Source organism: Tachyglossus aculeatus, chromosome 13, assembly GCF_015852505.1.
Source record: "Tachyglossus aculeatus isolate mTacAcu1 chromosome 13, mTacAcu1.pri, whole genome shotgun sequence".
Lineage (NCBI taxonomy): Eukaryota > Metazoa > Chordata > Mammalia > Monotremata > Tachyglossidae > Tachyglossus > Tachyglossus aculeatus.
Window position 1 is genome coordinate 21,351,614 of NC_052078.1, and position 22,259 is coordinate 21,373,872.

The 22,259-nt window shown below is 38.8% G+C and overlaps 1 protein-coding gene across 1 annotated transcript in view; it reads left to right on the top strand.

Annotated features, from left to right (window-relative positions):
- The window catches only part of DNAJC1 (DnaJ heat shock protein family (Hsp40) member C1), a 143,968-nt gene that overhangs the window by 47,403 nt on the left and 74,306 nt on the right, over nucleotides 1–22,259 (top strand). Inside the window, exons 2-6 of the mRNA XM_038755651.1 lie at nucleotides 12,341–12,442; nucleotides 13,089–13,135; nucleotides 19,043–19,208; nucleotides 20,074–20,171; nucleotides 21,387–21,480. Coding sequence (XP_038611579.1) covers nucleotides 12,341–12,442; nucleotides 13,089–13,135; nucleotides 19,043–19,208; nucleotides 20,074–20,171; nucleotides 21,387–21,480 — 507 coding nt within the window. The remainder of the gene's footprint in view (nucleotides 1–12,340; nucleotides 12,443–13,088; nucleotides 13,136–19,042; nucleotides 19,209–20,073; nucleotides 20,172–21,386; nucleotides 21,481–22,259) is intronic.

Here is a 22,259-nt window from a genome sequence, read left to right on the forward strand (position 1 = left end):
TAGCTTGGCGGATGTGCAAAGGGAGGGCATTCCAGGCCAGGGGGAGGACGTGGGCCAGGGGTCGACGGCAGGACAGGTGAGAACGAGGCCCAGTGAGGAGGTTAGCAGCAGAGGAGTGGAGGGTGCGGGCTGGGCTGTAGAAGGAAAGAAGGGAGGTGAGGTAGGAGGGGGTGAGGTGATGGACAGCCTTGAAGCCGAGAGTGAGGAGTTTTTGCCTGATGTGTAGGTTGACTGATAGCCGCTGGAGATTTTTGAGGAGGAGAGTAACATGCCCAGAGCGTTTCTGCACAAAGATGGTCCGGGCAGCGGCGGCCTTATTAAGAATAAAAGAAAAAAAACTTGCCCAAAGTCACACAGCTGACAATTGGCAGAGCTGGGATTTGAACCCATGACCTCTGACTCCAAAGCCCGGGCTCTTTCCACTCAACCACACTGCTTCTCAAGTCCTGTATTGCGTGTCCTGCATGAGACAGGAACTGCGCAGTTCACATAAACACAGTTCGGTCTTATTACGTCCGCCCCAGCGCTTAGCACTTAAAAGCGTTTAACAAAAAGCATTTATCATATCCTGAAACGCTTACTACTGCAGCGGTAACTATCTTGCCGACTCCACATTCAGGGAGATTTACATTGTAGTACATATGGCTTGACCAACGCCACGTATGCCCATTTTTTGTTCCTTCCAGCTTTGGGTTTTATTCAATTAGATGCTGGTTTTTGGAAGAATGTTTCCCTAGTGCCTTAAAAGCATTCTATACAAAATGCATAGCGGAAACGTAATAGAGAAGAACCAAGTATACCGAAGGAGTTTATGTTGGTTCCCAGTTTGCCTACAGCGTGTGTGTATCTATAGTTTACTTTCATATTTGAAAATACCTCCAGTGGTGAAATTTGTGTGTGTGTGAGAGAAAAGACTAATGTGGGACCCACAGTACTAGGAACTTTGTACACACAAGACGGCTGTTCCTTGTTTGGTTGTCATGTTTAAAGCGCCTGGCTGGTTTTGCTTTTGTACCCATGACTCTTTTCTTATGAAGTTTTTGCTCAAAAAGAGTCACTCCTCTTTTGAGAGCAGTTTGCCATCTGATCAGTTTTTGACAGCTGACTTCCAGTTTTCAGCTGGAAGGCAGCGTTGTCTGAGGTTTCATACAATTGTGTGCTTAGAATGCCTCCCCTGCTCGCCTTGCTTTCAGTTTCCCAATCTCGGCTCCTGATTCAGCGGTGTTTTTGGTAGCCTGTTGCCATTCACTCCCCTTAGGTGTCCCACCCAGCAGGGTCCTGTTGAGATGAGCAGAGCGTCAAAGCCAGAATTTCGCTGTTTGTGATCTTTGCCTTGCCATTTGACATTGGCCATGGCTTGTAAATCATACCAATGGAAACCCTCAGAGCCAGGTGTGGCACCTGGGTAGGATCCACGTCTCACAGCTGCAGAGAAGGTTGGCCAGCACAATGGCTCTGTGACCTCTCGTTTGTTCTGAAGCTTGATACTACATTGCTGCTACTCTCTGATCATTGCTTGAAGGATACATTTGCCTTCTCGATTCAGTTTTCTACTTCCGTGTCTGTTATTGTATTATCAGTCTGTGTGCTGCCTAGGTAACAAAGTTATGTGACGGAATTTAACAATATTGCTGTTTTTTGGTTGTGTGTATCACTTTCTTGGAGCCGGCTGTTACATAACCTGGGGTGTTTGGGGTTTTTTTTTAATCGTCAACCTGTAATGCTTGGCTGACGTGGTGAACTGGTTGACAGGAGAAGCAGTGTGCCTGGAAGTCAAAAGGACCTGGGTTTTAATCCCGGCTCAGGCACTTGTCTGCTGTGTGACTTTGGGTGAGTCAGTTCGCTTCTCTGTGTCTCAGAGAAGTAAAATGGGGATTAAGACTGTGAGCCCCATGTGGGACATGGACTGCGTCCAACCCGATTAGCTTGTATCGACCCCAGCGCTTCGTTCAGTGCCTGGCTTAAATACCATAAAAAATAATAATAATTTGCATGTCTCCTTGGGTATGTGTTTCTCTTTGGCCCCACATACAGCAATTATGGAAAGGCTGCCTTTTGGACTTTGGATGATGCTAAGGGTCTTAGTTTGAAGGATTTTTCAGAAATGCAGAAACACATATCTAACAGTTTCATCCAAGCTCCTCTTCTTTCATCTTCCAGTATGGCTGCATAGAATAAATCGAACGGGGCCAGGCCAACGCCACCCCCGTCCATCCTGCCCAGGATCCACCAAAATTCAGATCATGTCCCTTATGAAAATCAGTCAGTGACCCTCATGCAAATCAGGTTGAGGTCATAAAGAAAATTTAATATACTCTCTCCCTTTGCATTTAGTTTTCATGAGACTATCTTTTAAGGAGAGGATCCTGAGTATGTTTTGCTCCAGGCAGAATCTTTTGGTTCTCTTAAAGCTACTAATCCTCAGGCTGCACATGAGCCCTTCCTCAACGTATGGATCACTGAGGAAATGCCACAAGATTTCAAAGATGCCTCAGTAGTCACCGTCTTCAGAAGGGAAAGATGACTGTAGGAATTGTTGAGGCATCTTGCTGCGTTCCTTTGCTGACTAGATTGCAGCCACTACTGAAAAATATAATCAACTGTGCTTACCTGAATCACAATATGTCTTCAGAATGAATCACAGCCCAGCAGATAAGATCTTTGTCCGTCAATTGTATTTATTGAGCGCTTAATGCATGCAGAGCACTGTACTAAGCGCTTGTGAAAGTACAATATAACAATAAACAAACACATTCCCTGCCCACAGGGAGCATAGGTTTGGGGGGTAGTCTATCCTATATGCTCCAAAGTTCAGGTTTAAGGTTACAATGTCCTATGCTCCAGAGACCATGTCAGTCAATGAATTAGTGGGATTTATTGAGTGCCGACTGAGTGTAGAGCACTGTACTGAGCTCTTGGGAGAGTACAATATAACAGAATTGGCAGATGCATTCCTGAACATGTCTAGAGACTTGCTGCTTCCCCTACTTGTAATTAATTTTAGTGTCTGTCTTCCGCTAGAGTAACTACATGAGGAAAGGGATTGAGACTATCCTCTCTGTCCTTCTCTCCCAAGCATTCAGGACAGAATACACACTCTGTAAATATGATTGATTGGCTCTGTTCCTATGCACTATACTAAGTTCTTGGGAGAGAGTAACAAGCGGCCTGTTATCTGGCCTCAAGAAGCTTTTAATTAAATGGAGGAAACAAAGACATTCAGGATTGCCACCCCAAGAAGTTTTTGAGTAGTTGGTTGAAAGTTATGCTTAAGCTGCAGCAGCACAGTATCTGCTTACATTGTTTGTACTGCTATGATGTCTATGGCGAGTGTAACCCATTAGAGGTTTGATCATTCACAAACAAGCAAAATTTACATTATTTTTCTCGCTCTATGGGAAGCACTTCCAAGCCTTTTAGAAGACTGGCATAAATATCATGTTAGCTACCCCATCGGTTCTCAAGCATCATGAGATCCCAGATTTGAGATTGCTGTGATTAGCTACTGGTAAATTTAACTGTGAAAATAATGCACACATTCTTTACTTAAAAGTAAGGAGGGCTCTAAAGATGCCATTATTATTATTATTAATAAAGGAAATCAGGCAGTAGGCCAAAAAAATGTAAGCCACAGGTAAGAAATAGATTAAATATGCTCAGCCTTTATTTTCTATTCACCTTTCTTGTATGATTTTCATGAAAACCTGTGCTTGTGTTCTCTTAGGTTAATGAAATAGGAAGAGAGCTGTTTTTTCCATTAGGGACAAAGGTTTTGATAGTGAACATGGGTGGGGTCGATGCAAATTTGCAAGATGAAATTTTGCAGGTCTCAATCATTGTTGAATCCAAAGTATGCTCTCCCATTGATTTGGTTAATAGCTTGGCTGACAGTAGTAGAGATACAATATGAGAAAGAGAATTTGAAGCAGTACCTAGGACAAAGACTGTAAACACTTGAATCTTTCCTTGCTTCGTTTTGGACTCGAGCTAACAGTATATACCCTAGTCAGCAATAACAAAAAAAAAAGTAGTTCTATTATTTGATGGGAAAACAGCCTCAGATCTTCCATTCAGTACCATTCTTTTCACAAACCAATTCTAACTCCTCAACCTGAAACGAGATTTAAATACAAGAGTTCTTCTGCACCGTGCTCTTGAAGAACCTCAAGTTATGGGACGAGTGTGTTGCAGTAATATTTGATACAGAGAGAATCAATTAGTTAAGGCTTAGGTAGGTCAATCAGTAGTATTTATTGAATGCATTTACTCATTGCACAGCCCTGTGCAATACTAAGCATTTGAGAGAGCACAATAGTCAGTAGATACAATCTAGGGGTAAGTATCCATTCTCCTTCCTATTTACAGTGCAAGCCCTATGTAGAGCAGGGACCACATCCTACCTGATTAGGTTGTATCTACTCCAGGGTGTAGTACTGGAACATAGTTAAGCACTTAAATAGCACAATTATTATTTTACTATTTATCTCATTGTATCCAAATCACGTAAAGAAAATACAAGTTAGAGTAGAACTGGCTGTGTGTAAAAAAACAAAAGTCAGCCCACAAAAATAAGCCATCCACGGTTAGTTTGTCAAGATCTGAGTATCCCTGGAGGGAGGTTGGAGGGTCTTTGGGGTATCCATACTGAGTAGAGGTCTCCGCCTGCTGACTTAGAAGCATTACGGTTAGCCTTGTGTGGCTTAAGGCTTCCCTGACTCTACCTGGGTCCACTGCAGACAGTTAACTAGCTCCTAAGTTGACTGATGCTTTAGCAGTGGTAGGAACCTCCCAGCCCTTCATTGGACCAACTCCAACACCACAATGGAGAATTGATACTTTCCTCTGCTGTATTGGGGAAGCAGAGATCGGTCATTCATTCATTCATTGTCAGTCATATTTATTGAGAGCTTACTGTGTGGGGAGCACTGTACCAAGTGCTTGGGATAATGCAATACAACAATAGTCACATTCCCTGCCCACAACACGCTTGCAGTCTATATTTGGGGGAGACAGACATCAATACAAGTAAATAAAATTACAGATATATACATAAGAGCTGTGGCAGAGCAAAGAAAGCAAGTCGGGGCGATGCAGAAGGGAATGGGAGGTGAGGGAAAGTGGGGCTTCTTCTGGGAAGGCCTCTTGGAGGAGATGTGCCTTCAATAAGGCTCTGAGGGTGGGGAGAGTAATTGTCTGTTGGATTTGGGGAGGGAGGGGGTTCCAGGCCAGAGGCAGGACGTGGGTAAGGGGTCCCTTCTAGACTGTGAGCCCGTTGTTGGGGAGGGACTGTCTCTATATGTTGCCGACTTGTACTTCCCAAGCGCTTAGTACAGTGCTCTGCACACAAGTAGTGATCAGTAAATACAATTGAATGAATGAATGGGTTGGCAATGACACAGGTGAGATGGAGGCACAGTGAGGTTAGCACTAGAGGAGCGGGTGCTTACTGTATGCAGAGCAATGTACTAAGCACTTGGGAGAGTACAAAACAAGAGTTGGTAGATACGTTCCCTGCCCATAAGGAACTTCCAGCCTAGAGGGGGCTTACTGTCTAGGGGTTCAACTTAATCAATCAATCAGTCAATCGTATTTATTGAGCGCATACTATGTGCAGAGCACTGTACTAAGCGCTTGGGAAGTACAAATTGGCAACACATATAGACAGTCCCTACCGAACAGTGGGCTCACAGTCTAAAAGGGGGAGACAGAGAACAGAACCAAACATACCAACAAAATAAAATAAATAGGATAGAAATGTACAAGTAAAATAAATAAATAAATAAATAAATAAATAGAGTAATAAATATGTACAACCATATATACATATATACAGGTGCTGTGGGGAAGGGAAGGAGGTAAGATGGGGGGATGGAGAGGGGGGCGAGGGGGAGAGGAAGGAAGGGGCTCAGTCTGGGAAGGCCTCCTTTATGAATTTGTGGAGGGTCCCACCAGAGTCCAGTAGATCCCATGCCCTTCAGGGAGATGCATGCAAGGGACATGACCCAAAATAGAAAGAATTTGAAGCCCTCTCCTGGACAGGACAAAGTGGAGTCAACTTCTATTTCCCTAGGACTAATTTTGGCAGCGGAACTTGGTTCAGAGTGTAGGAATAGTATTAGGCATTTACTGTGTTCAGAGTAAGCACCAGGAAAGAATACCCAGGTGGGAATTAGAGAAAGTCCCTGTCCTTCAGGGAACTCACTGTCTAAAAAGTGGGGTTAGACAGAGTCAGAAGGTCATGGGTTCTAATTCTGCTCTGACCCTTGCATGCAGTGTGACCTTGAGCGAGTCGCATCACTTCTCTGGGCCTCAGTTACTCAATTGTAAAATGGGGAATGAAACTGTGAGCCCCATGTGGGATAGGGACTGTGTCCAACCCGATTTGCTTGTATCTACCCCAGTACTTAGAAGAGTGCTTAGCACATAGTATTTAACAAAAAGCATAATTATTATAATTATCATTAATAATAGTAAAAAAGCTAACCAAAAAAAGTTAACAAAAAACAACCAGAGTTCTCTTTCAAAGGCCACAACTAAAATTTATTTAAAAGTTCATGTTTTTATAAAATTTCTCGAAGTTAATAGGATTTTAATTCAACTGTTAGGCAGAACTCAATTTCCTAATATGTTTTTGTTTGTGTTAACTTCTGCTTTACACCAGTCATTTATCTGTACATTCAGAAAGCAAGTTGAAATGCTGTAGTTTAAAAGGATTTGAAAAAATTATAGGCACAAGCAGCTTGCATGAGCCTATTTGAAATTGATTTATTATTATTATGTCAGAAGCAATTGGTCATGACAGAATAATGACCTGTAAAATTTTCTGTGCTTTTTCATTTAGATACTAGATTATCAAAACTTGATCTGCAAATGAAAATTTTACATTATACGGAAAAAAACCATCTACATTTTTATTCCCTCCAGTATCTCAAAGATGTTCCCTCCTTGTTCAAGCTTTTCTGAAGAGTTATACCCCAGACCCATAAACCTTGGATGATTTGTATTGAAAACAATGATTTCAGTGGAAAGTTTGACAGCCGAACTATATTGTTGCTTGATTTTGCTCAGTAGTTCTTTTGGAGCCATAGAGCCCTATAACTGAATAACCTTTATAAGGTCCTTTTTTTTAATTTGAGCTTTGTTCCTAAGGTTAGTGATCTGTAAAAAAAAAATGAAATAATAATAATAATGGCATTTGTTAAGTGCTTACTATGTGCAAAGCACTGTTCTAAGCACTGGGAGGGATACAAGGTGATCAGGTTATCCCAGGTGGGGCTCACAGTCTTAATCTCCATTTTACAGATGAGGTAACTGAGGCTCAGAGAAGTTGCAACTTGCCCAAAGTCACACAGCTGACAAGTGGTGGAGCTGGGATTAGAACCCATGACCTCTGACTCCCAAGCCCGTGCTCTTTCCACTGAGCCAAGCTGCAGTACTATTTATTGAGCACCTGCTGTGGGCAGAGAAGTGTACTAAGTGTTTGGTAGAGCGTAATAACTAGAAAACATAGTCGTTGCCCCTGAGGAACTTAGCAAACAGCCAAGCAGTAGTATTTATTGCATTACCTTACTCTGTGCATAGCATTATACTAAGTGCTTGGGAAAGTAAAATAAGGGTTGTAGATGTGATACTTGCCTTCAAGAATCAAGCTGTAGACTCTGAGCTCCTTGTAGGCAGGGAACATGTCTACTAACTTGTATTTCACTCTCCCGAGTGCCTAGTGCTTCGCACTTAGTAAATAACCATTCAATGATTGATTGATCTTATAATTTAGTAGGGGAGACAGACACTAAAATAATTTACATGGAGAAAAAAGGAAAATGGAATAGGTATGAGTTAATGCTTAAATAATAGGGGTATTTAAGGTAGGTAAATAAGTGTTAGGTTGTACGTACACAGCATGTGGGTGAAGCAGAACTATTGAAGTTGCAGTTGTGTAGGGGTGAGATAATCTGAAGACTTTAAAAATTAATTAAGGGAGGTCTCTTGTAGGAGATGTGATTTAAATCATTTGTATTTATTGAACACTTACTGTGCCCAGAGAACTGTACTAAATGCTTGGTAGAGTAGGCAGAGTTGATAGACACGTTCCCTGACTCCAGTGAGTGTACAGTGGAGAGGGAGCGACAGACATTAATATAAATAAATTACAGATATGTACTTAAGTGCTGAGGGACTGAGGGGAGGGGGTGAATAAATGGAGCAAATCCAAGTGGGAGTGCAACCAGAGGAAAGTGGGAGAGTGGGATTTTTGGAAAGGCTTTGAAAATGGGGAGAGCTTTGGTCTGGATTTGAAAGGGGAGAGAGTTCTAGCTGGTGGGGCAAGGAGTCAGCAGTGGTAGAGGAGAACAAGACAGTGATAGGTTGTCTTTAAAGGAGTGAAGATTATGAGCTGGAGTATAGTGGAAGTGTGGGTGAGTAGAAGGGAGGAGGCAATGGTCAGGAGTTTCTGCTTGATGCATAGAGGTATTTATTAAGAACTTTGTGCACACCACTGTACTAAGCATTGGGGAAAAGATTCACAGGTGAAAATTAGACAAGGTCTCTGGCCCTCAACGGGCTCACACTCTAAGAAGGACTGAGCTAATGATGCCGTTCTCACTTATTTGATAATTGCAAGCCCTAGTTTGTTGTTGTTTTTGAGGACCAGGGAGATGTGTGTAGGACAGTGTTTCAAAAAAACTGACAGGAAGCCAAGTGAAGAGGCAGAAGAGGCTGAAGGTAGAGAAAGCATTAAGGAGGCTGGGTCAATGTGGTGGATGTTTGGTTGCAGAGGAAGGGATGGGTTCTAGAAGTGTTGTGAAGGACAGTCTGACAGGATTTGGAGACACAATGTGAGAGACGAAACAAAGAGGAGTCACGTATAATGCCAAGGTTACAGTTAGGTGAATGAGAGAATTTAGAAGGGAAGACAAGTTCATTTGAGACCATATTGAATATTGAAGTGCTGGTGGGAATTTCATGCAGTGATGAGTTGGAGACAGGAGGAAATGAGATTATGCAGTAGTAATAGTAATGATGGTATTAGTTAACTTACTATGCATCAAGCACTGTATCGTGCGCTAAGGTAGGTGCCACCAGATTGGACAGAATCCCTGTCCTGTATGGAACTAATGATCTCAAGGGGAGGGAGAACAAGTATGTTATCCCCATTTTACAGATGAGTAAAGGGACACAGAAGTTAAACCACTTTCCCAAGGTCTCACACAGACAAGTGATGGAGCTGAGATTAGAACCCAGGTCTCCTACTGCTAGCCTTGTGCTCTTTCCTACTAAACCCCTTTGCTACTCTCATGGTGGTGAGAAGTCAGGACTAGGCAGATAGATTTGAGAGTCGTCCACCATGAGGTGATGGCTGAAGGGTACCGTGAAAGAGGCAGGCGCAAAATAATTACAGTTTCGGCTATACAGCAAGAATTAAAATGGAAGGGCCTGGCTTACTATACATTTTCCCAGAGTGAATAGTTTGGAAGAGTAATTGGCTGTAATAGTTAAAAATGGTCTTTATTTAGTGCCTTCTGGGTGCCTTATACAAAGCACTTAGGAAAGTGCAACAGAAAGAGGAGACCTGTTAATAATAATAATAATGGCGTTTGTTAAGCGCTTACTATGTGCAGAGCACTGTTCTAAGACCTGTTCTCTGCCTTCAAGGAATTTTTCTCTAACAGATTTGGTATTAAGCTAAGAACATAAATAATGCCTTAGTCCATTTAACCTGCTGTTTTTGCCTCCAACCATGGCATAGGAGGGATCATGTTGATGATTGCTTTCCTTGAGTCATCATCAATGGTGTTTATTGAGTGCTCACTGTGTGCAGATCACTGTACTGAAAGCTTGGGAGAGTACAATACAACAGAGTTGGTAGATACATTCTCTACCCACAGTGAGTCATCTAAATGTTATGGGATGAATTCAAAGCTTTTTTCTTTTACAGCCCTGATTCACTCTTGAATTACCCATTATAGTCATCTTTCTTGCTCATGAACTTCCAGGTCCCCCCTGAACCTGTGATTCTTTCTGCCTACACAAAACATTGTGAACCACATTTTGTTCACCTGCCACTTGCTGGGTGATGAAGATGTGAGGAGTAAATTGTACCCTTCTGGATATTTGGCTTGAACCCCTGCAAGTGTTATTTGGGGTGGTTTGAGAGTTGTCATTCATTGCTTTTTATCTCTGTGCACTGGAAAGCTGTATTTATTGTTTTGTGAAGTTCTCTCTGAAACACTCTTCCAGAGTAAATAACTCTCCTTTAGTTCTCTTGTATTCTCCATCTGCACTCACTCTCTTGGAGAATTAATTTGCTCCAGAAGCTTTAACTTCCATCTCTGTGGATGATACCCAAATCTACATGTCCAGTTCTGCTCTTTCTCCTCGGCAGTCTCGCATTTCCTCCTGCCTTCAGAACATTCGTTCATTCAGTTGTATTGATTGAGTGCCTACTGTGTGTAGAGCACTGTACTACACACTTGGGAGAGTACAATTCAGCAATAAACAGAGGCATTCCCTGCCCACAACAATCTCTACCTGGATGTCTCCCCTTCCCACCTTTCCCCCAAACTTAAAGAAATATTTATCTTCCCACCAAACTCTGTCCTCCCCCTGACTTTTCTGTCACTGTGGACAGCACCACAATCATACTCCCTTACAAGCCGGTAGCCGTGGCATTATCCTTGACTCATCTCATTCATTCAACCCACCTATTCAATCTGTCTCAGGATCCTGTTGGGTCAACCTTAACTTCTCTGTATCTCAGTTCCCTCCTCTGCAAAATGGGGGTTCAATACTTGTTTTTCCTCCTGCTTAGACTGTGAACTCTGTATGGGACCTGATTATCTTGGATCTACCTCAGGACTTAGTACAGTGCTTGGCACATAGTAAGCCTTTAACAAATATCGCAATTATTTTATTTATTATTACTGGTATTGTTATTAATAACCTTCACAACATTGCTGAAATCCATCTTTTCCTCTCCATTCAAACTGCCCCATTAATCCAAGTATTTGTCCTATCTCTTGATTACTGTATCAGTATCCTTACCCCCCTGCCTTCTGTCTCTCTGTATTTCAGTCCATACTTGACTCTTCCTCCCAGATCATTTTTCTACAAAACCATTTAATTCATGTTTCCCTACTCCTCAAGAACCTCCAGTGGTTGCCCTGCCACCTCTGCATCAAACAGAAGCTTCTTACCATGGACTTTAAAGCACTCAGTCACCTTGCCTCCTCCTTTAGTATGTGACACTTCGCTTCTCCAATGCCAGTCTACTCGCTGTACCCTGTTGACATCTGTCTAACCGCCAATCCTTTGCCCATATCCTGCCTCTGGCATGGAATTCCCTCGTCTTTATATCCGACAGAAGTTCACTTGCCTCACCTTCAAAGCCTTATTAAAAGCACATCTCCAAGAGGCCTTCCCCGACTAAGCCTGCATTTCCTCTTCTCCCAGTCCCTCAGCCCCATAGTACTTACATATTTATTTATGTTAAATAATATAATAGATATTTGTTTATATTAATGCATGTCTCCCCCTCTAGACTGTAAGCTTGTTGTGAGCAAGGAATGTGTGTACTGTTATATTTACTCTCCCAAGTGCTCAGTACAGTGCTTTACACACAGTAAGCAGTCAGTAAGTATAATTGGTTTAGTTTTATGATTTTGGGATATGTACAACAAATCAGTTAATTTGCCTTTGTAACCTGCCTTCCCGAAACTGTGATAATATTGAAACACTCAGTAGAATGAGTAGTATGTCTGATCTTCAAATATATTGTGTAACTATTTCTTCTGTGATTATTTTAAATTGAATACAAGCTGAACTTATTTCACAGACACCTACTTTTGGGGGCATGATTAAATTGGGATTTCGGAGTTGTTGCTAGATGGTGAAATTAGATGGACATAACATTAATAGATAGCTATAGCAAGGTCTGGGTTTCAGAAATTGGCCCTAATCTGAAATGAATAATGACCTTCTTTGAAGGCACACAGATGTATTAATTTTTAATTTGTCTTTTTGATCTCTTAATTACTAAAACTGATTTATTGGTTAATTTTAAGAAGGCAAGTGTTTGAAAAGTTTTGGCAAATACTGTCTTCTTGTAATGACTGTATGGTAATAAAGAAGTTAAGATGAGAGCCGAATTAGATTGAGTGATTGTTCAGTCATGTGGGTCAGGGAAGTTGCATAGCCTGGTTGTTAGACTGATTGCTCAAATTACATTGCCTCAGGTCCTGCACTTGGTTGGCTGTCTTCTTAGATCTTAACAAGGTTCTGGGAATTTCAGTTTCTGACAAAGTTTGCTTTGTGTGTTTTTTTTTTTTCTTTTCGATTTTTGCAGGATGCTTTATCTGCAGATATCAGGAAAGCATATCGTAAGCTGTCGCTTACTTTGCATCCAGACAAGAATAAAGATGAAAATGCAGAAACTCAATTTAGACAAGTAAGTGGCATGGACAGTTGACCACTCCATAGTTCATTGCAATGAATCAATAAGAAAAAAACATGTATTTGTAATGCGAAAGGGTTCTTCTATTATCTACGTTACAAATTTTTTAAGTGTGACAGTAAATTAAAAACCGTTAACTTTTAAAGGTAGGTAACCTGGAATGACTAATGCTTACAAATAAGTTGAATTTAGTGCAAAATATATTTTAAAATACTTTAATTGCCTGAGTAAATCAGAATTTTAACCAGCTTGCAGGACTGGATTGTTGGGGGGTTTTTTGTTTGTTTTTTAATTTTACATGCCTAATTTGTTAAATTTTGAATCTTCTGTATCTCTGCCTAAAGGTCTTGATTAGAAGAATGAACATTTTCCATTTAGAAATTATGTTGTGGAAATTAACACTATTTTTAAAAATTAGACCTTCAATAGAGGGTATTTAAAATAGGCATTAATAGAGTATTTCAACACTGAATCTTTTCTGACACAAGTCACCAGAGATGAAATAAAACAATCCATAAACAAGCTTAAGAATTCATTGGAGATACAGACCGATGAGGAGCATTTTATAGACCACTTGGTTCCTGTGAATTTATAAATAAACACAATAGAGCTTTGATAACTGAAAGTAATTTTGTTTTAGTTGGTGGCTATCTATGAAGTTTTGAAGGATGAGGAAAGAAGGCAACGGTAAGTTCTCATTGCTACTTGTAAATTAAAATAAACCTATTCAGGCTGTAAATACAAACATAAACTTAAATCAGGCACATTGTATATTTGGCAATCAACCAATGATTTTTTTTTCTGAATTTTAAAGTACTTGAAAATTTTAAGTTGAAAAAATGACATCTGGCATAAAAATAATTGTTGATGGAATTCATTCATTTTAAGTAGTTCCGTAAGCATATATGCCTAAGGATAAGTATTCATTAAGTTGGCAAGTCAGAGCTCGACTGAAGTAGGTTTTAGGCATATACTGCTATGCCTTAAGGAATACAGATTCCTCATCAACTCCATACAACTTTCTGTTGATTCTCTTGAATATCAATCATTCACATTCATCGAGAGCGCATACTGTGTGTGAGCACCATACTAAGCACTTGGGAGAGTACAGTATACCAGTGTGGGTAGATGTGTTCCCTGCCCACAACGAGCTTATTCACTAGGAACACCCAGCTGTTCATCAGATACTGCCTAGTCAAATGCCCCGCAACTTAGGCTACTGTTTGTAGTAATGCTGCCTATAATGTTTTTAAAATGATGATTTAAAGGTTTTTTTCAGTTTTGTCAATTGAGCCAATTTATAGGCCTCAGTCTTCAATGGGCCATTTAGCTTACTTGAAATTTAAAGGAACAACAACGAAATCTTCCGTTTTTGCCTTCTAAAGTCATGTCTACTCCAGCACGTCAGCTACGGTTGTTCTCATTTTACTCTCTCACAGAAATGGGAGTTTGGATGCTGTTAGAATACCTCAGTGCACAAGTTGGCTGAGCAGGGGTCTTCTCTTAAAGTCCTCTGTGGTGTGGCGGTATTGTCATTGATCCAGAGCCCTTTGCTTTGAGCTAATCCACGGTGAAAGAATCCTAGAAGTGGGTTGAAGGGAGCATTGGCCATTTAGTGGATATTTTCTTGTTGGTGGCCCCCTCTGTTAGCTCTCAGCAAGGTTTCTGAGATCATGGACTTTCTCCTTAAATGTGGTTTTTAAATTCCCCCCCCCCACTCCCCGCTTGCCTCACAATTTTGGTACCAGGATTTGTCTTTTTATTAAAATTCTGAAACATCTCTCAGTAATCCTTGGTCCCCTTCTTTTTGCATGGTGATGGTTTTTATTCCTCAGTGTATCAGAATAATGCCGATGACTTGAGGAATGGCGATTGCTGACCTGTGGAGTGCCTCCTTGAAATGAGTGTTGTACAGTGGATTTGTACCCACCTACCCTTTCCTTCTGTAGGATTTGTTTCCTTTGCCTCGTGCATTAAAGTCTAGGTTGAAAAATGGAACTGACAGTTACACAAACAGATGTAGTATTTATACCCCTTGAGGCACAACTAACTCATTGGTAACTGGTTTTCCTTGAGGCAAAAGTCTTAACTAATCAAGCCGAGAATCACTCCTCCAAAGCCACGTGCCTGAGGCCAGGTGACCCGTGAGTGTTTAAGCATACATAAAGAGGCCTACCTCAATAGAACTCTACTTAAAGCTTCTAATTCCTTTAAGAAGGAATTAAGAAGGGGTAAGGCAACTTCCACTCAGGTTCTAATTCAAAATGAAATTTGTTTGTCTCAGTCATGAGACTGCATCTTTAATGACTGTTGCAGTGGTTCAGTTGTCTTAAATATTAATTACATAATTGTTGAGGTGTGAGACTGTTGTTTACTTTTTGTAGAAAAGCCCAGTTTAGAAGAGGGCAATAACCTACACTCTTATCTAATATGTAATTGCATTTTAAAACAAACATTATCAGGTTTGTGCCTTAAAAAATAAACAACAACATCATGTTGGAGGCATTTTAGGACGGAGGAGAACAGCAGTGCTTTGCACATAGTAAAGTGCTTAACAAATACCATCATTATTATATAAAAGAGAAAATCAAGGTTTCTCTTTTGCATTGTTCCTGGATTGATTTTCCCCAGGTTGCTTAGCAAATTTGGGGACATCTGATTTGGGAAATGATAGCTCTTTCTAGATTAAACACATACTTATTTACAGTTGTTTTCAATAGTTTCTAAAAATAAATGGTCCAGTTATAGAGTTATTGCACTTGAAATAGTTACATATTTGCACCAGTATTAGTTTTGTGATGCTAATTTATAAGCATTTCTGTTATATTTTATAAGCACTATTTTATCATTTTGAACAAAGTTTGAGTCAAAGGGACCAATTTATTATAAATTAATGATTTTCCTATTTTTGTAAGAGCATTTGAAATGTAAGAATTAATTATTTTCTTTTTATATACAGTTTTATAAATGTATTTTTCTTCTTATAAACGTTGCCACCTATAATATCATAAATTTGATTACAGGAAGTATTTAGTAGCTAAAACAAAATAAACATTCTTTTGACAGTAAACAAGTCTACCTTAGCACCTTCTCTTCTCTAATTAAGAGGCTTTATACACAAGCCATATGGAAAGTATAAAGTGTACGGGACCATAGTTGCATCACATGTCCCGTTCGTAGGTTGAAGAAAAAGACCTCAATAGGTCTTTTGTGGGCATTAAGTTGAAAAATAATGTATAAAATTAATCACTTCAGACTTGTTAATAATGATTATTTAACATCAAAAAATCTTGCAGATCTTGACTGTAATCTTTCAAGTGTGAATTGATTTTAATTTTAAATTAAAAAATACATCGGTATTACAGGAAATTCTGAATATAGGGGAATTTTAGCATGATACAAATACAGAAATGAGAGATTCCTTTTCAAAATTAGTAACTCTGTAGAATTTCATGTCCTGATAGAGCTTTCTGTTATTATTTCATTGTTTCTGCTCTAATTATTTTAGCTATATTATCACATTTCAAAGCATATATTGATATTAAATTGTGGGTTCTAGGAGAGATAAAAGGGTTTCTTTATCCTGGAAGAGATATTTACGGGTTTCCCGATAACAGTCTTCCTGTACCTCAAGCCATGGGAAGTGCTCAAATATTGGATGATTAACAATTAAGATATATTTATTCCACAAATATTGGGAAAAGCACATAGATCACCCCTCGGACCGAAATCTGTATGTGGGATTGAGTGACAAAATTTTAGTTTTTAGTCTAAAGGAACTTAAATGTGTATTTTTAAGTAGAACCATTAACAAGCAGTTTTCTTAGTGAATTTTTATTTTGGGTTCTATATGCACTTTGGGTGTTTTTATAGGTAGTGATGGTTAGTTTAAATAAGTATTTCAGCAAAAAAAAAATACATGCCTCTTATTTGCAGCATTCAAAAGTGGAGAATAAATTTTAAAATTGAAAAATGTCAAGCATAGTCTCATTTAAATTTTGCTGTTCCGGCAATTGCATTTCCATAGGTAACTTTTGAAACACTCTCAGGTTTTGTTTGTTTTTTGGGGGGTGAGGAGTTGTCATGGGGAAGAAAAGGGTGTGTCTTTATTTTTTCCAATGCTTTATCACAAAAGTAGTGATATATTTTCTTAACAGCATATTTTCTAGAAAGCGAGCTTTAATAGAAGCTATCTTTCCTTAAAATGGCCAGTCGTGTGAGCCATAATGTTCATTGATAGTAAAATCAATAGAGCATTGATTCTAAGGCTTAATCCTTGGAGACTGTTGTTCAGAGTGGCCGACATAGCCAAGTAAATACCTAGCACTATTTAGTGTGTTTAATGCATGAGAGTCTGCTATCTTAAATTTGGTTGTGCACTAAATAGGATTTATATATGGTGAAGACAGATTTGTTTGGTTAATACTTAAAACAGCGACAGACAGTAAAATATTTCTTTCCTCCCCAGTTCAGGTTTTTTGTAAAGTGAATAGTTTTAAAGATTTCCACAGAAAGAAGACTATTTAATGCTGCTAACGGAAAAGACACTTAAATTGCTAATTATTAATAATGAATTTAAGCAACTTTAATAATGGTAATGACACCCTTTTTCTGAAGTCTTTTCTTCTGATTTTTGCTGAAAATATTTTTAAAATCTTCCTAATTTTCTACTAGTTAGATTGTAGTTGGTTTTCTTAAACATCATCTAAAAATCTAGATCAGAATAGATTTAACTGAAACCCAAGATGTTATTTTGGTGGGTGTTCAGTTGTGGGTTTTTTTGGTTTTTAGGTGTTTTAGAGTGAAGATTTCCTTTTGCCACCTTGATTTCTCTGATTTATTTTAGTTCAGTTCTGGGTGATTGTTTTCAAAATATTTCGGCGTTTAAGAAGAAAAAAGTAGTTGATAGTAAAATTAGAGAGGAAACTTCTTGATATTAGTTTTCAAATACTGATGTAAATATTTGAAAAATCAGAGACCTATTTCCCCAGTTGCTTTCTGTGTACTCTGTCTAGTGCACAAGCTCTCTTTAACTCGTCAGACCCTTGTCCATTAAACAATTTGATTTGTAAAAACCTAGCACTAATTAATGTCTTTTGCCTTGAACAGTGGTCATTCTGATTGTGACAGTGTTATTAATAATCTGGATGTAGGTAAAAGTCAAGTTTTCTAGATACATTCAAATACATTTTAGATTTAAAACTAATGTTTTTCCATTAAAAAGAAAAGTTACCTGCAATAAATCTTCTAGTTTTTATTTTTTTAGCACATCTCCAAGGTATCAATTTAATAACTATCAAAGTAGCTACTGCAGTTGTTGCATTTAAATTGATTTACATGTCAAGACTGGCAGTTTAGCAGCTGCGCTATTATTCCTCGATCGGTCAATTTACTTGAGAAAAACCTACTACTGAGTTCTACTGACCTGCCTGACAATATAGGCCCTATTTCTATTCCTGTAATTAGGCTGGCGACTAACTCAGAATATTTTTAATTAAAATATTTTGGTCAATGTGTTGCACCAAATTAGGCCTTTCAGTGCAGATTTAATTCTAGAAATGGTGTGATTAGAATATTTAATGAGTTTTGTTCAGTTAAGATTAACAGGTTGTGTTGAATGTACAGTACTTGATTGTGACCATTTTGAGTTTTGCATTATGGATTCCTGCTTTTCCCCCCCCTTTTTTTGAAATCTTTAAATGCTCTGTCTGGATGATTCTGTAGCTGGTAAATTTAGGTGAAATTTAAATCTAAAAATACTGAACCTTTGAACTGTGAAGGAAGTGGCATTAAATCCATTTCTAGACAAAGGCTTTCCTGTGGTATTTTCTGTTTTTGTTTGTCAGAAGTCGTGAAGGAAACTGTCACTTAGCTGTTTCAAAGTAAACAAAGTTTGAATAATACAGTTCATTTTGAGCAATTTAGTTTTCAAGTACGCTTTTGCAATCTAAGAGTATTTAATTTTCCGAAGGAATTTTAAGGACCCAAAGAACAATTTTAGACTACCTTTTTCCAAGGCTCTCATAAAATAATGCATTTAAATATTTCAGCCATGTACCGTCTTAACTGTTGCTATCAAAAGCTTCTGTGGGGCTGAAAAATCAAAGGACCATTTTCCTCTTGAATCAGTGACTCGAATTAATAAATGATTCACAGTACTAAAGGGGAATCTGCTTTTTCTTCCTCCCACTAAAATCCTTCCTTTTGTTGTTGACTTTGGTTGTGGTAACTTTACCCATGACCGTGCTAGACAGGTAGAACATATGGCCACTTTTAAGCGTGTGTTGTTTCATGAGTTAATCAACTGAGGGTGCTGTCAGCGCAGTAGACCCGGTGGTGTTTACCAAGATAGATACTTAATCCACAGTATGTTGGCATGAAGCTTTTACTGTTGTGTATAATGGGGCCGAGGTACTAGTACTAGACTAAATAACCGGTCAGCAGTGTTCTACAGAGGGCCATTTTTGTGGGGGTTTTAAGACATTCTTTTCTCACCTCTTTTCTCTCCCCTCGTCTCTTTTGAACAATACCAGTAAAATAATGCGTAAAATAAATTTCAACCTGTCCGTGAAAGCCTGTTGTTTGCTACTGTAGGTATGATGATATTCTGATCAATGGATTACCGGATTGGCGACAGCCTGTGTTCTACTACAGGCGGGTGAGAAAAATGAGCAACGCTGAGTTGGCATTGCTCTTGTTCGTTATTCTCACAGTTGGTCATTATGCCGTGGTTTGGTCAATCTACCTGGAAAAACAGCTGGTAAGTATTGGTAATAAATTAAGTGATCTACCACTTTTAATGTCCGTGAAATTCTAAAAACAGTTGCTGATTTTAGGAATCATACTTCTGGAGTATGTTTCCTATTCCGTATATTTTTAAGATTTCATATTGTCTGTCATGCAGATAAAAATCACCCTTTAATAAATATTTGTCAATTGTAGGAAAGTTTGGGGGATGCAGGTCATCCCAGTAGAGGAAGTGTGCTAGGTTTTTTTTTTTTACCAATATCATCTGCTGAAACAGAAACCTAGTCTCTCGTCACTACACCCGGTTGTGTTGCAGAATGACTTTGAGAAGTCTCTTGTGTCCCAGAGCTTGAGCGAATTCTATTTGCATGGAATTTTTTTCTCTCTTTACTGCTTGAGTCAGAAATATGAAATGAATATTCTTTGCTTGAGACCATGTCGAAGAAGGTTAAAAGTAAGGCAGTCATCCCTCCCTATTTAGAGTGTCTTTTATACTAGTGTGGGTTTTTATTTAAATGCTAAAACAATCAAAGCTGATTTGACCAGTGTTCATGTATTAGCGTCTGTTTACTCTTTATTTTTGAATTGCATTATCAAAGTCGATGAATGAGAAGAGGCAAGTTGAATGGTTTTTCTTAGAAAACTTTGCTGTGGAGACCCACATGACTGACAGAGCTGGACTTCATGTGGGTTTAAGGACCGGATACCATGGCAACAGTTATTGTAAAAGATAGATGATTTTACGTAATCATGTAGTGCCCTCCACATATTTGCATAAATGCTACTCTGTAATGTTTACCCTTCATGGAAGAGTTCCAGTAACATTCAGAGGGTACATGTTAATGATAACCTGTAACCACGATTCTTTCCACAATAAGGATGAACTGCTGAGCAGGAAAAAAAGAGACAAGAAGAAGAAGTCAAGCTGCAAAAGTGTGGACAAAGTGAAACTTGGTGCGATAGAGAAAAATGAAAGGTGGGAGCCTAAACAAAATGCTTTGCCTCTTAGAAATGTTTACGTGTTTGAGGTGGCTCAAGCTTCAGTTTTGGAAGAAACCACTTAAACCATTTTGCCCGGTTTCCTGGAATGGTAGCTACCTCATCTGCACACCCTTTAAATGCACAACATTTGAATCCATCCCCAAAGGGACAGTCATCAGTGATTAATTTTACGAAGGTCTTTCAGAAAAGAACTTGGATGTGAATGGAGTTTTGTATGCAAGATCAGCATGTACAAAACCTTCCTGTAAACTCCTCATACTGTTTTTAGAAGGGCGGCAGGCTCCTTAGAAAGCTTTGACTTAGCTCGATTTGAAACAGTCCAAACTTAAAAAAAATCCCTTTTATCTGTATTTGGCAGCGAAATAGATGAGGATTTACAGTTTGAGCTCTGAATGATTTGATGAACTTATAAGAACAAAAGTGAAACATTCTGAAATCGCTGTTGATGTCAGAGGCGATGTAGGGAGAGTGTGACATTCAGTACACTCCAGAAGATACCACCATTTCTTTTATTCATGCATAGAAAGAAAGATTCATAGAGAGAAATAAAGGGTTTAAATAGTTTGCACAGCAAGGAGCATGAACTGGATCAGTGCAGGGTGGCGATCACAGCCTTTGCTGCCTGTATTCTAGTCTGATGACATCAGTGAGTAATGCTTCAGGGAACTGCAAATGATGTTAATTTTTACGTGTTGGTTTGTTTATGCTACAGTCTTCATATCTTATTGTCAGCACTCGTGAGCACTATGGTGATGGTTCGTCTTTTTGATTTTTTTCAGCTGAAGTAATTTTAGGTTTAAGAATTCGTTATGTGGAAGTGCTGAAAAGCCCTCATTAAAGTGAGGACTCTGTATTTTCTGTTTATGACAGTGCCTGAAAATTGAGGGTTAATTCTTTCATTTGCAGTACATGTGCTACATTTTACCTGTAACCAAAAGTTAAGTAAAGTGATATATATTACTTTATTAAATAAAGTAAATATTAAGTCAAATAAATAGTAAGTAAATCAATTTTGTCCGGAAATGGAAATTTCGAGAAGGAATTATTATGGCCCTTTACCATTACTGTTATTAATGAAGTCAGGATAAACTTTGTTGTCATTTACTTTTCAAATGTATATTTATGTGTCATCTTGTCTTCCTTTTAATCCTATGTTGTTTAAAACCAAACACTTTTGTTTTGGCTTTAGATTGCTAGTGAAACCACAGTGGCATGATTTGCTTCCATGCAAGCTAGGAATATGGTTTTGCCTTACTCTGAAATCATTACCGCATCTAATTCAGGTAATGCATGTTCCTTCTTCCCCCTCCCTCCCCACCTCCCCATTTCTTAGAAATATTTTGCATCTTATATTTTGATGATCAATGGAGTAATGTAGGTATTTTAGCAAATATTGTGTCTTTGTAAGGCTGCTCTTAATTAGGTAAGAAGTTACTGTTCCCTGAGTGTTTTGTTGTTTTCTGTTTGGTTTTCAAAATGACTGGCACCTTCAATTTTAATCATGCTTTAAGAAGAAAAGATTTCTGGCCGGGTTTGGGGGTGAGAAAGATAAAAAGGACAAGATTGGAATGAGATGTCACCAATTATTTAAAGTACCAATTAAGTAGTAACACAGCATGCTGTTTAAATTACAGCCTGGTATTTAAAAGACTATACACATAGATGAGTACATTTGTGCATAAATATACATTAAGTTTAGGGGCCCACACAAACATAGTAGGAAAAAGCAAAAGGTTATTAGTAGGCTGAGGTTTTTCTAAGATGAAGCGAAGCATCTTTGTTTTCTTGAATAGGTAACTAAATTCATGTCTTGCTAATCCTGTCTACTTAGTTGTTTTCAGTGATCCAACAAGAAATCCATTAGCATTACTATTGATTTTATATAAGGATGAATTCACTGGCTAAGTGCTAGTTTCTCATAAAATATTATTTATTGGCCACATGCATTCTCCCTGACCATATTCTGTAACAATTCACATTGTGTGACCTAAACTCTAGGCTGAATGTAGATTTTGGAAGGAGGGAAAACTGTTCTCAGTTTTGATGAGAACTGGTCTTTGGG